Source organism: Rhipicephalus microplus, chromosome 1, assembly GCF_043290135.1.
Source record: "Rhipicephalus microplus isolate Deutch F79 chromosome 1, USDA_Rmic, whole genome shotgun sequence".
NCBI lineage: Eukaryota > Metazoa > Arthropoda > Arachnida > Ixodida > Ixodidae > Rhipicephalus > Rhipicephalus microplus.
In genome coordinates, this window is record NC_134700.1 from 208,623,408 (window position 1) to 208,641,439 (window position 18,032).

The 18,032-nt window shown below is 44.1% G+C and overlaps 2 protein-coding genes across 5 annotated transcripts in view; one reads left to right on the forward strand and one right to left on the reverse strand.

Annotated features, from left to right (window-relative positions):
• yki (Transcriptional coactivator yki) overlaps nt 1-18,032 on the reverse strand; it is a 205,484-nt gene that overhangs the window by 52,431 nt on the left and 135,021 nt on the right. The window lies entirely within an intron of this gene.
• LOC142804591 (uncharacterized) lies at nt 7,104-17,975 on the forward strand. Of its 2 annotated transcripts, XM_075891127.1 has the most exons (4): nt 7,109-8,087; nt 10,795-10,995; nt 13,874-13,937; nt 17,886-17,975. In XM_075891127.1, exons 1-4 carry the CDS (start codon nt 7,869-7,871, stop codon nt 17,903-17,905), a joined length of 504 nt encoding a protein of 167 aa, XP_075747242.1. In that variant the 5' UTR covers nt 7,109-7,868; the 3' UTR covers nt 17,906-17,975. The 2 variants fall into 2 exon arrangements, with proteins under 2 accessions (XP_075747241.1, XP_075747242.1); XM_075891126.1 differs by lacking the exon at nt 17,886-17,975 and having other exon boundaries at nt 7,104-8,087; nt 13,874-15,543.

An 18,032-nucleotide genomic window follows, 5' to 3' on the forward strand; every position in this document is an offset into this window, starting at 1 on the left:
GTTTGCAGAAATAAACAAGGCCGGAGAAGAATAGGACGACGACGTGCTTGTTTGGTTGGGTTAGCCTACGTGACCCGACCGGTGCGGCTATAAACGCTGCTGCATTTTCACGAGCCTGCCTTCGGAGCTATTTCTTTTTTTTTTCTTTTTTGAGACTGGTCCAAACACACGCACGTCTTGCCTGGGCAAACAAACGCCGCTTCCTTCAGCAGCTTCTCCGAAATGCTGCGCCTCCCTCACTCCATCCTCCCTGTTCACAAAACGAACTTCACCGTTCAGAGCCGCATCGTTTTCGCAAGAATAAATGGCTGACGCGTGCATGCCAGCGCAAAAGGAAACAGTGACCCGCCCCCCACGCGCACACGATTGAAGAGAGCGGACAACCACTAGGGGGAGAAGACACTACCATCTGAACTGTAGTAGTAGTAGTAGTAGTAGTAGTAGTAGTAGTAGTAGTAGTAGTATAGTAGCAAGAGGAGGTGGAGGAGATCAGAGGTTTGTGTGCCTAAACCACGATATCATCAGCAGGCGCGCGTATTGGGTGAGCATGAGAGGACAGTTTCGACCATCTGTTCGTTTAATTGAGCGCTGGCATCGCTCAGCGCACGGGTAGTAGTTGTACTAAATGCGTACTACTAGAGGTCGCAGTAGTAGCGGCGGCGGCGGCGGCTACGAATTGCAATCTTTCCGTTCGAAAGCATTGCGGCGGTTGGCGCGCGCGTCATGTCACAACGCTGCAGTCTTCGCGGCCGCTTTCTCTCGGCGGTGCCCGAAGGCAGTCCTTCGTACGTGGCGGTTCGACCTTGCTCGCGTTGGGCGCAGACTCGCCTCGCCCACAGGCATGCACGCTCGTGCGGCAAGCTGGCTGCATACCCACTCGAGCGGAAAGCAAAAATAAGAAGCCGCAGCAGCACGCGCCGCTGTCATTCATGAGCGGAAAGAGACTGGCGGAAGAGCCGAGGCCGAGAAAGAGTCCGGGCGTCCTTTCTCGGTCGTCGCCTGCGCAGCAAAGCGGGGCGGCGTGATGTCACCGGTGCCGGCGCGTACGAGGCGCTATACTACGTAACTCGTATACATACGTGTCCCCGCGAGATAGGAGCTGTTGTGCGCACGTGTCACGACGTTCGCAGGTACGAGGGCCTTCACGGAGGCTAGAATTGTAAACAGCGCGGTTACGAGGGTCGTTATGCACTTCCGGTCTACGGGCTCTGTAGATGGGACTCGACGTCCCAAGGTGACCGGGCGGACGAGCATATCGACGCTGGAAGACGGGCTCGATAGACAACACATTGGTCGTCACGCAAAATGACTTAGGGGACAGCGGGACAATCGGCAGGTACGCAAGGCTAACTGAAGCGCAGTTTCCCGTAAACATCGCAGAGAACGCACACGACTACAACAGGGAAATCCTTATAGTATGAACCAGCTTATGAACATGACCTATGCCCGGTCGCAGCAGATCACCTCACTCGGCAACGTCAAGCTAATGGATAGCCCGCATGTTTCACTCGCTATGCAGTTTGCTAAGAAGTCTCGAAGTCACCCAGTGCGCGGGCGGACCTGTCGTCCATCGGCCTGCGCAGTGTGTAAGCGCTTCGTCAATCAAAGTAAAGCCCCAGATATTCAAAACATATGCTGGTTAGCTATACACATCGTCACCTCCAATAAGACGTCAGAAACGCGACAGGTCTTGTCATTCACCGTATATAGTTTCCGAATATACACTAGAGGGAACTCTGGCGCTAGTGTCTATGGGAGCTGCAACGCACGCCGCTTCGGAGAGCATGGGAATGATGGGTAATACGCAGATTCGTCTAATCTTCGTACTTCTGGCCTGCTTCCGGCTACGTGTGTGTTCGTGTGACTTGCAGCTGTTTTCTTGCGAAACAAAAATCAACAAATGTTCAGCGGTTGCGCTTCACCACCCTATTCTTTTAGGCTTACCGTTCCGAATCGGGTCACGGAATTTAAAAGGGTTCATTTTTCCTTCAAAACGAAACGGAAACCAGCAATAGACGAGGTCGCAAGTACGATTCGTCGCCCGCAAGTAAGAAGACTAGGCAAGCATGCGTACTGCCCCGCCGTGGTGGTCTAGTGGCTAAGGCACTCGGCTGCTGACCCGCAGGTCGCGGGATCAAATCTCGGCTGCGGCGGCTGCACTTCCGATGGAGGCGGAAATGTTGTAGGTCCGTGTGCTCAGATTTGGGTGCACGTTAAAGAACCACAGGTGGCCGAAATTTCCGAAGCCCTCCAATACGGCGTCTCTCAAAATCGTATGATGGTTTTGGGACGTAAAACCCCCACATATCAATTAGTGTGCGTGAGCTTAATAAATTAAATTAAATTCGGGTGCATTATGTGTCAAGGCCGCGATGTAATTAGGAGAAAGGGCGCAGGGGCGCCTGCGGATCAAATAAGGTTAATACTACGCAGGCTTTGCATATGAAATTGTGCGGAAGATGAAGCTGCACTAGGGATACTTTTTCTTTGTGGAGTGTTCGTTTTTACGGTTATCACAGTTTTGACAGAAGGCTAGGTAACGAAAGGCTGCCGCGTGGTATGGAGCAGAGAGAAAAAGAGAGGTAAGGGCGACTTCTTTTTGTGGCTCTTTGTTTCTACACCCTCGAGATTTAAGCAAGTTAAAAAGAGCCAGGGACCGAGCGAAGAAGCGCGCCTTGTAGTAAAATAAGAGCAGGAGCGCCTGTTCTTTTTTTTTTTTTTCACTCTACCTTCTAATTCCTGCCACCACCCGAGTTCCCTAAATTTAGCTTCGGCGTCGGCCTAAAAATACACGAATTTCTCATCGCGTCCGCAAAAGAAATGAACGGGGGGTGGATACACTAATAGCGAGCGGCCGATGCTTCGATTCTCTTCTGCTGCTTCGGGGCCGAGAGCAGTGCGCCGGGCGCGGCCGTGGCTTCGGGCCCACCGCACAGATTACACGAGTGCTGCACGGGATGGTGGCCAGCAGGGCAGTCACCGGGAAAAAAATGCACCAAGAGTACGCACGTTAAGGCGTAAAAAATAAAGAAATAAACAGAGAGAGAGAGCCGACGTCGGGTGGCACACGTCCAGCAGTAGCAGTAGCGGTGGTGATAGTATACTAGCTAGAACACACGAGTCAGGAACCATGTACTCGAAGTAGTGAGAAACGTTATGCTCCTTTCTTCCAACGAACATCCAAAAAAGGTGGTGTGTAACGAGAAGACCATCCAGGCATAGAGTTTCTCAATATACACTAGAGGGAACTCTGGCGCTAGTGTCTACGGGAGCTGCAACGCATGGCGCTTCAGCGAGCAAGGGTGTGATGGGTAGTACACACATTTGTCTAATCTTCGTACTTCCGGCCTGCTTCTGGCTTCGTTTGTGCTCGCGTGGCTTGAAGCTGTTTTCACACGAAACAAACAAAAAAAAATCAGCAAGCGTTCAGTGGTTGTGCTTCACCACCTTATTTTTTAAAAGCTTACCTTTTCAAACAAGGTCACGAGGTTCAAAAGGTATCATTCTTTTCTCTAAAACGAAACCGTAACCAGCAATAAACGGAGCCGCAAGTACGATTCGCCGCCCGCAAGTACGAAGACTAGGCAAACGTGTGAACTACCCATCATACCCATGGTCGCTGAACGATAGCAGTGCCAGAGTGCCCTCTAGTTAATTTTAGGAAACTCGATGCATCCAGGTTGCCACGTTCTTCATTATTCTCTCTCTCTCTCAAGTTTCCTATTTTTCCATTTCCCTTGCTTGAAAAGATCATTCATTCGACTTAACAGTACCTAAGAATCGACGTTTATTATAGGACACGTATTAGACACCATTACCGTCACACACCAGGCCAAGCTACTCTTAACCACACTAACGCGCGCAAGCATGTGAAGGGGGGAAATTTTTTTATTACACACACACACACACACACACACACACACACACACACACACACACACACACACACACACACACACAACCGCGCGCATTCGTTACATGCATACAGGCATCTATAACGACTACGCACACGCGGAGGGTAGCCGCAATACTTGCTTATAGACGCACGTAGTAAGCGCTCAACGCCACTCTGGTGACCACATTTGCCGCGCCTCCTGTCATGTAAATACACTGTAAAAAATATCCGTGTTTTAACGTCGGAGCAGACCGTAGAAACTACAGAGTAACATCTGTTTCCTGAAAAATAGCGAGACTGGACGTTTAAAGCACAAACTGTGCTGCGGTTTATGGGAAACAGCAGGAGTTGCCGTAAAGCAGCAGTCGATGTTTCCGTTCTTTCGCTCCTTCCGTAAAACACCAGAAAAACGTATGTCTTCTGTACTTCAAGAACACGCTTCCGTGATTTGTGTGCACGGCGACATACTGGCTGAACTTTGACCATTCCCCCCGTTCGACAATGATACAGTGAACTAGAACAGAAAGTTAAGCGACAGCCATGGGCAATGCCTTGAGAGAGCTGTCGGCGACATACTGGCTGAACTTTGACCATTCCCCCCGTTCGACAATGATACAGTGAACTAGAACAGAAAATTAAGCGATAGCCATGGACAATGCCTTGAGAGAGCTATCGTGGCGGGTGGCTAACGTATACATACAGCGGCAACGCTGCAGTCGCCGACTAAGATGAGGCGTCCCACAGTGTGTAAGGAATGCGCAGATTCGCATTGTACGCTCATGGAAAGTCAGAAAACGAAGACGGAAAGTGTGATAACTGGGCAGGCTTTGATGAGGAAATTAAGCTTAGAGCAACATTGGGTTCGAAGATAGACTAAGAAATACGAGAGAATGAGGAAGAGAAACTGTTCATTAACTCACAATGGAGAAAAAGAGCTGCATGCAGGATCACTGGAAAGTGCCAGTATGGATACATATATATATTCGGAGAGGCGGAGAAGGATAGCAGCGGTAAAAAAGAAAAAGAGAACGTTTCAGAGTTTTTACCGATTAAGGAAGAGGATAATTACAGCATTATGATACTTCACCGCAAGGGAAGCTAAATTTACTATTAGTAGCGAAGTCGGGTTGCCATAAAAAGTTATAAAGCGAGACGATATGGTGGGCCAGCCTTCGTTAGTGTGGTCACACTGACGAAGGCTGGCCCATCAGCCGAAACATTTGTAATTAGTAAAGGTGTTTCGGCGTACGTCGTGCTTTTTCGCTTCCGATATATATATATATATATATATATATATATATATATATATATATATATATATATATATATATATATATATATATATATATATATATATATATATATATATATATATATATATATATATAATATATATATATATATATATATATATATATATATATATATATATATATATATATATATATATATATATATATATATCGTCGAAAGGCGCTGCACTTCGTTTTCAATCTTGCAAGATTGAAAGCGAACAGGTACTTGTACTGCGTCTATGAGACTTTATTGACAAAAGATAGTGAAAAAAAAACATACCCGTCCAAGAATCCCTGCATATATGTGAATCTTGATGGTGTGCATAATAGTTTACGTTTTTTTTTTTTTCGTCACATCGTGAGAATGCACGACACACAGAAGAAGAGACAGTGTACATGTTCTCCTATTTTCGTTCCTTTTTTTTTTCGTGCTTGCAAGCCTTGACTTGTTTAGTGAGAGCAATCCTATAATCGTAGCTGCGTTGTATAGTTGGCACACCAATTAACACGCAGTCAATGAAACACAGTAATGAAGTGTATTTTAAAAGGGTGCGGTTTGCTGTTTCTTTGTATGAACTCGTTGTTTTCACGCTGTTTCGCACCGTCAAGCCTACCATGCAAGCTCAAGCCCAATAATAAAATTTGGAAGGCTCGGGGAAACGTTTGTTCTTTTTATGAATTCATGAGTCTACTCGGTGAACACCGACGGCGACTTCACTTCGTCACCGAAGAATTCATCGGTTGTTGAATGGTTCTCACTACCTGCGACGAGAACATCGATTCTTCAGAACTATTTCCCTTTACACCACTTTTCCTGAATAACCGATAAATTTTTTGCACCACCATAGCTCTTCCCAACCACAACAGGCCAAAAGAAAAAAAAATGCGTTGATGGTCACACAAAATAACACGACTGCTGCGGTGTGTCCGGCCATCACTGCCCAATAGAATGGGTGCAAGATAGCATCGGTGCATCGTGGTGTCGGCTAGAATACAAAAACAAATTGTAGGCAGGCGCTAAAGTAGTCAGTTTGCCCCAAAGGGAGCGTCGCGAGTTCGATTAAAAGCCGCACCACCCGCCGGTGCCGTTTCAGCTGAGCGCCTCCCTTCGTAGCCTAAGAGGGCGCTACGAGCGTCGTGTACATCAGTCACGGCTGCATCTGCTCCCACAAAAACGCCGGATTGCCCCGGAACTTCTCTTCCTGCCTCCAAGATTCCTGTGCGCAAGGTCAGTAAAGCTGCTAAGACTCTTTTGCAACCAAAATCTTCGGGACTTAAAGCACAGAAGCGAAAAAAACCCCACAACGAGGACGCGCCCGGGGTACGTTCAAGGCTAGGCCTAACAAAGCACCCGCGCCGACCCAACACTGGCGCGGGCGCAACGCCGGCTACTAGTGACCCCAATGCCGAAGTGCCCATGATGCTGTCCGCGTTCGACATGGACACCACACCACCTTTGAGTGCAACAGACAAAGCACACGTGTTTTCCATGCCTGCACCGCTTGCAAGTCATACGTTCATTACTACAAAAATAGGTGTAGGAGACGACAGGGGCAGGAACTATCACTTGGCTGTGTGTAAACTTATTTTGCCATATTTGGCGGAATCTGAGTGACAGCCGTGAGGTACGATTGGTGCTCGCATTTTGCATGCAGGTTGTGTTGCATCTTGTTATTGATTTACGTGCTCAGGACCAAGTAGTGCTAGCAGTTCATTTGTTTGGTTCCTCACTTGTCAAGTTTTTTGGCGCACTCTTCACTTGTTCAGCTCAGTGGTCTCTGGCACCCTACGTGGTCAAGGCAGGCGGCTATTGTCAGAGCTCTCTCACCTTCCTGCGAAGTCCATCACCTGGCACACATCACAATCAGGTAGGCATTTATTTCACCGTTATCGATCATTACCTATCTTATAAACAGTTATAAGGTGCACTCGCATGCCACAGCTCATACGAGCTAGGCATGTAACATGTCTGTCGCTATTATAAGGTGAATAATGAAACACGTGTTTGCCATGCTTGCATCGCTCATACATACCTTATTACTAAATTAGGCACAGAAAACAGTAGGGGTAGCAACGGTAACATTACTGTGCGTAGGCATATTTCAGTGCATTTTGTGGATTTTTAGTGTCGGCTATGAGGTACGACCATAGTGCTCGCACGCTGTGTTGCACCTTTATTGAGTTGCGCATGCAGGAAGCAGTACAGTGAACAGTTTAATTCTTCGGAATTATATGAAGCATTGCTTGCACTCAGCAATAACGGCATTTTTCCTTTGTTAGTGTCACTTAATTGTATTATTGTGGTGAAGCCTGCTGTTGAGTTGCATCTTTGTAGTTTGAGGATGTCACAGGTCTGTTTGTGCACGCACTCATTAGTGATCTCCTCGGTGCCCATGCACATGGCTGTTATAAGGTGCACTTGTAAGCCGGATCAGCAGGAGTCTGCTGTCACGTACACACCAGGCGTGTACGTGTCTTTGTCGTCTTATCGAGCGCAGACAAAGCACTCGTGTTTTCCATGCCTGCATCGCTTGCAAGTCATACGTCCATTACTACAAAAATAGGTGTAGGAGACGACAGGGGCAGCAACTGTCACTTGGCTGTGTGTAAACTTATTTTGCCGTACTTGGCGGAATTTGAGTGACAGCCGTGAGGTACGATTGGTGCTCGCATTTTGCATGCAGGTTGTGTTGCATCTTGTTATTGATTTACGTGCTCAGGACCAAGTAGTGCTAGCAGTTCATTTGTTTGGTTCCTCACTTGTCAAGTTTTTTGGCGCACTCTTCACTTGTTCAGCTCAGTGGTCTCTGGCACCCTACGTGGTCAAGGCAGGCGGCTATTGTCAGAGCTCTCTCACCTTCCTGCGAAGTCCATCACCTGGCACACATCACAATCAGGTAGGCATTTATTTCACCGTTATCGATCATTACCTATCTTATAAACAGTTATAAGGTGCACTCGCATGCCACAGCTCATACGAGCTAGGCATGTAACATGTCTGTCGCTATTATAAGGTGAATAATGAAACACGTGTTTGCCATGCTTGCATCGCTCATACATACCTTATTACTAAATTAGGCACAGAAAACAGTAGGGGTAGCAACGGTAACATTACTGTGCGTAGGCATATTTCAGTGCATTTTGTGGATTTTTAGTGTCGGCTATGAGGTACGACCATAGTGCTCGCACGCTGTGTTGCACCTTTATTGAGTTGCGCATGCAGGAAGCAGTACAGTGAACAGTTTAATTCTTCGGAATTATATGAAGCATTGCTTGCACTCAGCAATAACGGCATTTTTCCTTTGTTAGTGTCACTTAATTGTATTATTGTGGTGAAGCCTGCTGTTGAGTTGCATCTTTGTAGTTTGAGGATGTCACAGGTCAGTTTGTGCACGCACTCATTAGTGATCTCCTCGGTGCCCATGCACATGGCTGTTATAAGGTGCACTTGTAAGCCGGATCAGCAGGAGTCTGCTGTCACGTACACACCAGGCGTGTACGTGTCTTTGTCGTCTTATCGAGCGCAGACAAAGCACTCGTGTTTTCCATGCCTGCATCGCTTGCAAGTCATACGTCCATTACTACAAAAATAGGTGTAGGAGACGACAGGGGCAGCAACTGTCACTTGGCTGTGTGTAAACTTATTTTGCCGTACTTGGCGGAATTTGAGTGACAGCCGTGAGGTACGATTGGCGCTCGCATTTCGCATGCATGTTCTGTTGTGTCTATTGATTTGCGTGCTCAGCAGTTCATTTCTTTGGAATTGCACGACACATTGCTTACACCCGACAACATTGCGAATTTGCACGTCACTTAGCCATACTACTGCTTAACTGCAGCTAATCCAGCATGGGAGTCCTTGTGTGTACCCAAGAAGTTGGTGTATGGCAACAGAATCAAGCGATCGCATATGCGAAGTTTTGGGTGCCCTATCTTGAAGCCACCCATTTCCATCTCTTGCGCGTACTACTGGCAGGCTACGGTGCAATTCATACTTGGTATCAACTGTTTGATTAGTCAATATATCACAAAAAGCTTTAAGTAATTGTTTAAAGTAATTATGTTTCAAGCTAAAATTTTAAAGTAATTGTATTCAATATTGGACCTGGCTGCACTTGAGAGGCTGAAGCTGCTTTCACATATGTGCAAGATATGAACATCTGTTGTCAACATTAGCGATATAATGGATAGCATTACTTAAGTTGTGAACATGTGTAATGTTGGAGCATATGCTAAGCTCACTTTTGACTGCACATTCAGGAATAGCCTTTTAAGAGACCCAAGTTGCGCAAGTATGGGTGCAGTTTTCTGTAGAATTTGTGCAGTTAATGTTACAGTCTCCGTCATTATTTCTTTTCCTTGCGCCGCCTGCTTCAACTTAGTTTAAACATTTGTAGCAGGTCAAGAATATTTATATTCACTGTGCTCTTATATAGAGGACTGCTTAAAAAGCATTGGCTAATGTTCATATGAAATTGAACATAACCTGACATGCTAACCAGATATTGGAATGATTCTACTATTGTAGACTGTAAGGTATTATTACCATTGTAGCAGTGTTTTTATTATAAAATTGGGCGGTCTGAAAAAGTGCACAAGCCAGTGAATGTAATTTAGCAAAATAAGTGCTCTACCTTCATTGCAGCCATAACATCAATGAAGAATGCCCACTTGCCGGCATTGCGCACAGACATTTTCAACATTGACCGACTACTTCGAGCACTACCACTATCACAGCAGTGTGTTGGGCGGTGCCCTTTGCCCTTGTGAGCCTTGTGGAGCTTTGTTTAAAAACTATCAGAGCCTAAGAAGTCACGTCTTCAGACATCACAAGAAGCGATGCAGCAAACAGACTGATGATGCGTTTGTCTGCTCTGTGTTGTCATGCGGGGCGAGTGTGCCTACTCGCACGGAGCTTCTTGGTCACATAGCTGCCCATCTGGAGAGTGGAATTGATGCTGTTATGTGTCCTTTTGTGGGTTGTGGTAGTGTGCTGAGGTCAGCAGGTTCCTTCAGAACACATGTTTCAAGGTATCACCGGGGCAAAACTGCAACACAGTGCACGGAAGTACCTGAAATTGAATCCAGTTCAGATCAAGAGCACAGTAGCACACCCCCTGCTGATGTTGGAGATAACTGTGAAAGGGAGTCTGGTTGTGACAGCGATTTGCCGCTGAACCCCTTTTTTTTTTTATAGTGATGTCATAATCGTGGAGTGCACGCCATTTTCCTGCTCATATGCTTTGGTGTTTACAAAAACAAAAGGAGCCTTTTTTATTTTGCAAACAAAATCTGTTGCAATCAATGCTCTATCTCGTCCACTTCTTTTTTTCTTGTCTATGTGGTTTACGTCCCTACCTTTCTTCAGCCTGAACCTACTAGCCAACAACATGTTCTAGTAAGCTGGTGCAGTAGTTTCAGGGTGGTATTCCCCACCAGTCTGTTTTTTGTCTTCTTTTTTTGGCGTGTCACAGCTGTTGCACTCAATTGTAGGGTGGTAATATAGTTCTACATTTCAATCAGTTTTCACTTTAATATCTCTACAGATGAATTCATCTATTATCAAGTAACTGTTATTTACTTTGATTTTTGGAATAATTGCAGGAAATCTTCCAGGAGAGGATGGCGGCCTGTGCGCCTGCATTATTTCAGATGATGGAGGAGGCGCCGACGAAACATACTATGGAACTGGTGGTGCGCGTGAGAGACGAAGGACAAAGAGAAAAAGCAGTCCAGGTAGCTGTGCTACCATTCCTCTGCGCGCATTTTAAGGAAGACAAGAACTACCTTTACCAAGTATTTGAAGTAAGTTTCACTTTGTTGCATTATGTTAGTACAAAACTGGACAGTAACATCTTTTCAGAAAGTGATGTATTGGTTTGTTGAGAACAGCTTTAGGTTCTAGATTTTATAGAATACAGTCGATCCCGGGTATATCAAACTATGATATATCGAATTATTGGCTATATCAAAAAGTTGAGAGATCCCCTTGAATTTCCCATGCAAAAATACGGGACTGCTGTACACATCTATCGAACTCACGCACAGCAGAACATCCGCTAAATTGAACTCTGAGCCACGCTAAAGCCCACAAATTGCATTTTTCCTAACAAATAATGATCATTTATAGCCACAATTCGACAAGTTCCGATCCCTTTTCGCGTGCAAGTGACTAAAAGGGGGTGCTGAAAAGTGAAACATTGAAACTCCATCTTGCTGATCTAGCTCGTTGCACAGCACTTGTGAGTGCACCGGTATGCTTGATGTGCGATCTGCAGGTTTTAACGTGGGGGCATGGTGATGACCGAGGGCACCAAAACGAAGTGGAATGACTTAAGGAAGTTTAGTGATCTCATTGCGATGTTCGCATTCAATCGTGTATGATGGCATGTGGGACTGAAAAGCGTGGCCTTCGAGATGTGCAACTTCATGAGGTATTTTGGTGCTTCCGGTTTTAGAACGCTCATTTCGGAGGCTACGCTTTTTTCTAGCTTTCCGCACCAAAGCAACAGCTGTCGGTTACAAAATGACAAAGCCACAAGTGACATCGCTATCACCAACATGCTGACGGTGGGAGCTTGCTCGTTTGTGGGCAGCATCGCCTTTTGTGGCTTGTGGACCTGTGTACTTCTCGCCTCGTTACTGATAAATCATCATTTGGAAGTCGGCGCTACACATTGATACGCTCGTAGCGATAAAAATCATGGCTGGTGCTAGGAGCGACCTCAAGTAAAGCACAGTCGTGAACTGTTTCTTTGCGGGCTTTGTGCCAGGTGACGACTTTGAGTGCGTCATGACTGCTGTCAAGGGCGTACAATGCCTCAGTAAATTCTATGCCTTGTTAGTGTTTTCGGGCACCATCTCGGACAGCGAGCGGCTTCATTGGAGCAGAAGACGACGTCGCTGGTTCTGACTGCATGGATGCCGAGATGATGCCCAATGTTGACGGTGCCGTGGAATTATTGCTTTCGCCACCAACGCTCTACGGAGCTTACATTGGCATTCAGTGCCACTCAGCGCTGTTGTGGCCGAATGAGCTGAATTTGCTTACTTGGAAGGGTCCAGTGATATTGAGGACAACTGAAACTTGGTGGCACGCAAAAAGAGAGAAAAGTTTACAGACTATTTTCAAGTGAAATGAAGTGCGATAACTTGCAAAAGTAGATGTTCAGGCCTTGTTCTTTATCATATTGTGAGAGAATCATTCTTTAAGTGCTTGTTAGGATTTCAAAAAACTGTTTTTAGGTCTGAGATGCTCTAATTTATGCCTTAAATACACATATTTTGTGTTTCGACTCATCGATATATTGAACTACATATATCGCGATCCCCTTCGAGTTCAATATATCTGGGATCGACTGAATGCTGTGCAGGTTTTTAGCACAAAACAATAGCTTTTTCAGTTGAATTTTGTGAAAAAAGCTGCTTTTGTATAAAGGAAAATTAAACTTTGACTGCTGAAATCAGTTTTCTTCTAATTTCACAATTTCTGAACTTTGAGCAGACTTAACTTTTTTACACTTCTTAATCGATGTATTTTCTTCCCATAAAGAACAAGTGCAATGCTACCGTATGAGAATTTAGTGACCGCTGCAGCAAAATTTTTTGACAGAACAAATATGCTAAACATCCAAAAATACCTAATTCATGAATTGCTGGACACAAGTTAAAAGGAGGATAGTGTAGCTTTGCATATCTTTTGCCTTTGTGCTTCATTTTAAGGTAATTTTGGTGGCTTTGTACAGCAGCATTATTCATTAAAATTACACCGGAACACGCGCTTTGTCACAAGTATCAGCATTTGAAGATAGTGTAAAAAAAAGGCAATTTTCAATTTTTTTGTGGAACTTACTTTGGTTATCCGCATTGTGTCGTAGTCACAAAAATGTTCTGAAAAAAAAAATACACTGCCCTTGAGCCAACAGTTAGTGCGGGCAGGTGCCATTGTTTCATCAGAGCCACTAGGATAGGGAGTGAAGTCCCCAAGCATCCGACTATAAAGTTCACAGAGTGAATGAGAAGGAACGTAGCGCTGTGAAAAGTGAGACTTCATGCAACAAAAACTGTGTTGGGGCATGGTGCACGCATGGTGAACCACAGTGCACAAACTTGGTTTACTAGCCTTTTTCAGGCTCAATGGGAAAAAAAGTGTTTGTGTGCAATCAGAGTGCTCCACATGCACAAAGCATTAGTTTTTTGCAATGCACTGCAGAACAATGTTTCTCGTCACTTTGGCTGTAGTGCCTCATTACGACGCAGTGAGGAGGGCACTAAGAATGGGAATAGGCCAGAGTTGTTGCAAGATGTTGCTCACTTTGTCCCTTGCTGTCGCACATGCAAAATAATTTTAAGCAATACTATCACCACTAACATTGATATATTGACCTGCAATCATTCAGAGTTGTCTATGATGTTGCTGTAATCCAAAGAGAAAAATGAATCAAAATGTGAGCAGGTTTTTTTGCGTGCTCGCTATCCATTCTACTTTGCTCTAAAATTGTTCCAAGTTTCAAGGCTCCTAGGTAGGTAATTTGTACTTGGTGCACACAGCCTGCAATAGACCAGGAACCATGGTGGAAAACGGAATTGCAGGGATCGCATCTCTGATTTATATATTGGAATGGCCGCAACTGTACATATCTCTTTGTGCTTTTGTGTACATGGGATATTTTTGCTCATCCAGGAGGGAACAAGCATCACTGAAAAGCTTGCCGAGTTGCCATCAACGCCTACAATCATTGCACTGGGTGAGTTCCCTTGTCGATATCATTATGTGTTGATTGTTGTGCGAGGAGGTCAAGTAAATTGATGACATTTTACAACATGAGTGTGAGCCTAACTCCAGCTACAAGGTGCAGTAGATACTTATACACTTAAATAACAGATGTTGTCGGAGGAGAAGAGTGGAAGATGAGGGCAGACCTGCAACTGGGTTTTATTCAGTACACTCATGCAGGGAACCTGCGTTCATTCTGATAGTCTGAGTGAAGTATCACAGACACAATCATTGCTTTTGTTCATTAGGAAAAAAGCCTAGGCAAGCTCAAGTGCCATTGGGTCACAACTGCATCTCAATTCTTGTCTTTGCCAGTAAAGTCTGCCATGGTTTACTAAAAGTAAACAATTCGTATGCATTTAAGTTGGGCAGGTGAGAACCTTGTCTGGTCTTTATCAAGGGCTGGTGTTCCCTACATCATTCATTTATACATTGACCTGTATGACCAATGTTAACATTCCTCCATGTCTGAGTGACTTCGTTATCCTACTTGACGAGCGCACGTCGAACTCAGTGGGGTGGCACTTAGTGCAATCTTGCACACCTCATAGAGGCAATGCGGGGTCTTAGCATTTACCTTGAACGGCACAGAAGAGTAACCTTCACCCACAAACTAGCTCACCAGACAAAATGCTGTGCTTTAATATTAACCCAACTTTAACATCAGATCATACATTCTGAACATATTTACCACGAGCATGTGAAGACTTATTTTATGATTGTGCGTATTCGAAGACTGAAAAAGGCCATTGCACATTTTTTCAAAGGAAGCCTTGGAAAAATTTTGGGAGCGTACAAACCACTAGTAGGGTGTGTAAAATTGCACTAAGTGCCACACCTTTTAGTTTGTTAGTTGCTTATCAAACCAGGAGGAATGTTTACATCAATCAAACAGGCCAATATATATATGAACGGCGCAGGGAACACAAGTTGTTGATTCCTGACAAGGGTCTTATCTGCCTCTGACTTCAGTGAAAGTCCATTGATTACTTGTCAGAAACTATGACAGCCATTACTGGCAAGAATGAAATTCGGAGATGCAGCCTTGACCAATTGGCTCCTAAGCTTGCTGAGGTCTTCTTTTTTTTTTTCAGGAGGAAAATGATTGGGCCAGCGTATTTGGCTCAGATTGTACAAGAATTAATGCAAGTCTATGATGCATAGATGAGGAATTTGCAGACTGTAGCGTGTAACCATACGTGTTCTAAATGAAGCCCATTGACGAGTCTGTACCCATCCTTGTGCTCTTCTCATATGTTTCATTTGAACCACACCTTGATAACCTTAAAGGGCTCCAACACGAAAAAGGGCAGCAGGTGCGAAGGTGGCCAGAAGTCTCGCACAAGTGTGCACACAAAGATAATGAAGTTGGCCCAGAAGCTGCGTTTCAATCAGTGAAAGTGTGAGCATGAATCATACACATTTTCTGATGATATCCGGTTATTAGAGCTGAATATTATCTTGATTGTGGCTTTGCATTTTCAATTTAATTTGTTTGTAAGTATTATGAGCCTGGCGTTTTCTTTTTTTTTGTCCTTCGGAGTGTAGTCAAAATATACTGCTATTATTTCACAAGAGCCAGCACATGAAAATGCACTCTCAATTGAGATTTCTATATACTGTGAATTGTGCCAAGGACATATAGTATGTTGTGAAAAGAGAAAAATGGAAGGTTTGGCCTTAATTTTATCCTAGTTATCAATCTCACTGATGCTTCGTTAAAGAACCCCAGGTGGTCGAAATTTCCGGAGCCCTCCACTACAGCGTTTCTCATAACCATATGTGGTTTTAGGACATTAAACCCCATATATCTATCTAATCTCACTGATGCTTATGTTAAACAGGGTTTGGAAATTCATTCATCTAAACCAAGGGCATACACAGAACTTTTTAGGGGGAGGGGGCCCTTTTTGATCTGAACCAGAGGTCTGGGCAGGCAAATGGTAATTTTGCGCTAAGTATTTCATGGAGAAAAAAGTTTGGGGGGAAGGAGGGGAGAGGCACGGGCCCGGTGTGCCACCGCCTGGCTACGAATAAGTGTAGTGTATATTCACATGATGTTTCTTAGTTCAGGTCAAGCTCTTTCAGTTTTTTTACAGGATCCTCAACCCCCCCCCCCTCCCACCTCAGCATAGTGAAAAAAAACATTCTGTGATCAATAAACAGTGCTTAAAAAATTTCACTAAAGCTGCTGCTTGGGCGAGTTGGTTCATGATTAAAATATGTGCCGTCTTTTTTTGCGCTGGTAAATCTATATTAAGAAAGTTCAGCCATAATTTGTAGCTATATGTGGCACATAGAGCTTAACAGCAGAATGCAAAGTTGAAAATCAGTATAGGTATTCACCCGTGCATTCTGCTATACAATAGCAACAAATATTTCTGAAAATGTAACTGCTCATTCTGAGCATGATCAGAGCCAGTGGGAAACTTCTCAGGAGCGCCGGGCAGGCCCTATACATCCTGTGCATTTTTGCTGATTTTAGGTAGTTTTCTCAGTGACTAAAAGGGATATTCATATAATCCATACATCATTTTCTTCCAAACTTTTTGCTCTTTTAACTTCATAATATAGAATTTTTGTGAATTTTTTACCACTAGAGCTTGACTTTTGAGTTAATTGGCATCTATGAAAATTTGTAACACAATAACGGTAAAGTGCATAGCTTCTATTTTGCTTCAGTAGCTGTATACAAAAAAAATAATCAACTGGTTATCTTAAAATACATGGGAAATAATGGTAGCTAAGTAATAAAAAACTGTTTTGAGATATGGAATAAAGTTCAAAAACAGGTGAAAAGTGATCGCACTGTCAGAAACACTGTTCAATTATTTTGTTTAGTAGTTACAAGCTTGGTAATCACTGCCAAAGTCAATTTTTCGCCGTGGAGCCTCTCGCAATGCTTGTCTTGTTTTTTTTTTTTTGTGAGATGTCATTCAGCTCTATCTGCAACGTATCGTCAAGTGTGGTCAACGATTTCCAGCAAATTCATTGTAGTTTGGCCAAGCTTCAATCCTATCTCAGAATAGAGGCTCGTGTGATACTACCATTATTAAATGCAAAAAAAATATTCAATGTCGCCATTTCTAGGACTCTCACCCTAAACAAAGAAAGGAAAGATTCTGTGACTCAATTCCCATTAACTCAACACTTACACTGAGTCGTTCTCACACATTGTTATTCAGTTGCATCAGAAATATTAGTCCATGTCCATTAGAGCATACCCGTTGTCCCCATGTATATACGTGATTCACCTCGAAAGATGCTGAAAAGGCTGGGAGGTTTAACAATAAAGAGCTTGCTGGTTCAGCACCTCAGTACGTCACAGGGATTTATTCACATTAACAAGAAAACTGTACGGGCTTCAACGAAATTTACACTTCCTCAGAACCTTCTTTACCCCCAGCATCTAAGGTTATCGACAAGCACGGCAAATGCAAGGTGTAATGATGCTAGGAGCTGAAAGTGTTCCAACCTATGTATTCTGAAGGCGGATTGTGAATACAAAGGTGCACAGTGTCTTCGGACTGCTTTAGAAGTTACCCGACAATCTTCTATACACAGCTGACTCTAGACAAGCATTTTGACTTTTGTACGTCAGAAAATTAGGCCGTAAGCATAGAGCGAATGCAAGGGGCTTGCACTAGAGTGTGTTTTCACTGGCTACTTCCTTTTGGAAAAACTGGTTTTGAGCCACCAAAAATGCTGTTTATGAAAAGCACGAATGTGGATGCACAAAGGGACACCCCTCCCCAAATTGCAAAGAAAACAAAGCGATTTTTTTTTTCACATTTTGCTCTACCACGTGCCCCTACTTTTTGTATCAAGGGCCATATACATACACAGAGAAGGCATTATAAAGTGTGTGTAAGTTGCTTCTTGCATTCATTTGATCACTTGTTTTTCACATTCTTTTCAGGCATAAACATGCTGAAGTGATGAAGAATGGTGATGTAGCAAGCTACAGCACATGTATTATATGTAAATAAATTCATCTGTGTTTTGTTAATGTTGCATTATTATTTATATGGTATGCAGCAGCAGGGGTGGTTTACACACACACAGT

What these genes read in the sequence shown, in the direction of transcription:
- LOC142804591 (XM_075891126.1), top strand. Translation starts at nt 7,869, where the DNA reads ATGCAGGTTGTGTTGCATCTTGTTATTGATTTACGTGCTCAGGACCAA. An exon ending in CTGGCACACATCACAATCAG is followed by an intron (nt 8,088 to 10,794) that starts GTAGGCATTTAT and finishes GAATAATTGCAG; the next exon opens with GAAATCTTCCAGGAGAGGAT. An exon ending in ACCTTTACCAAGTATTTGAA is followed by an intron (nt 10,996 to 13,873) that starts GTAAGTTTCACT and finishes TTGCTCATCCAG; the next exon opens with GAGGGAACAAGCATCACTGA.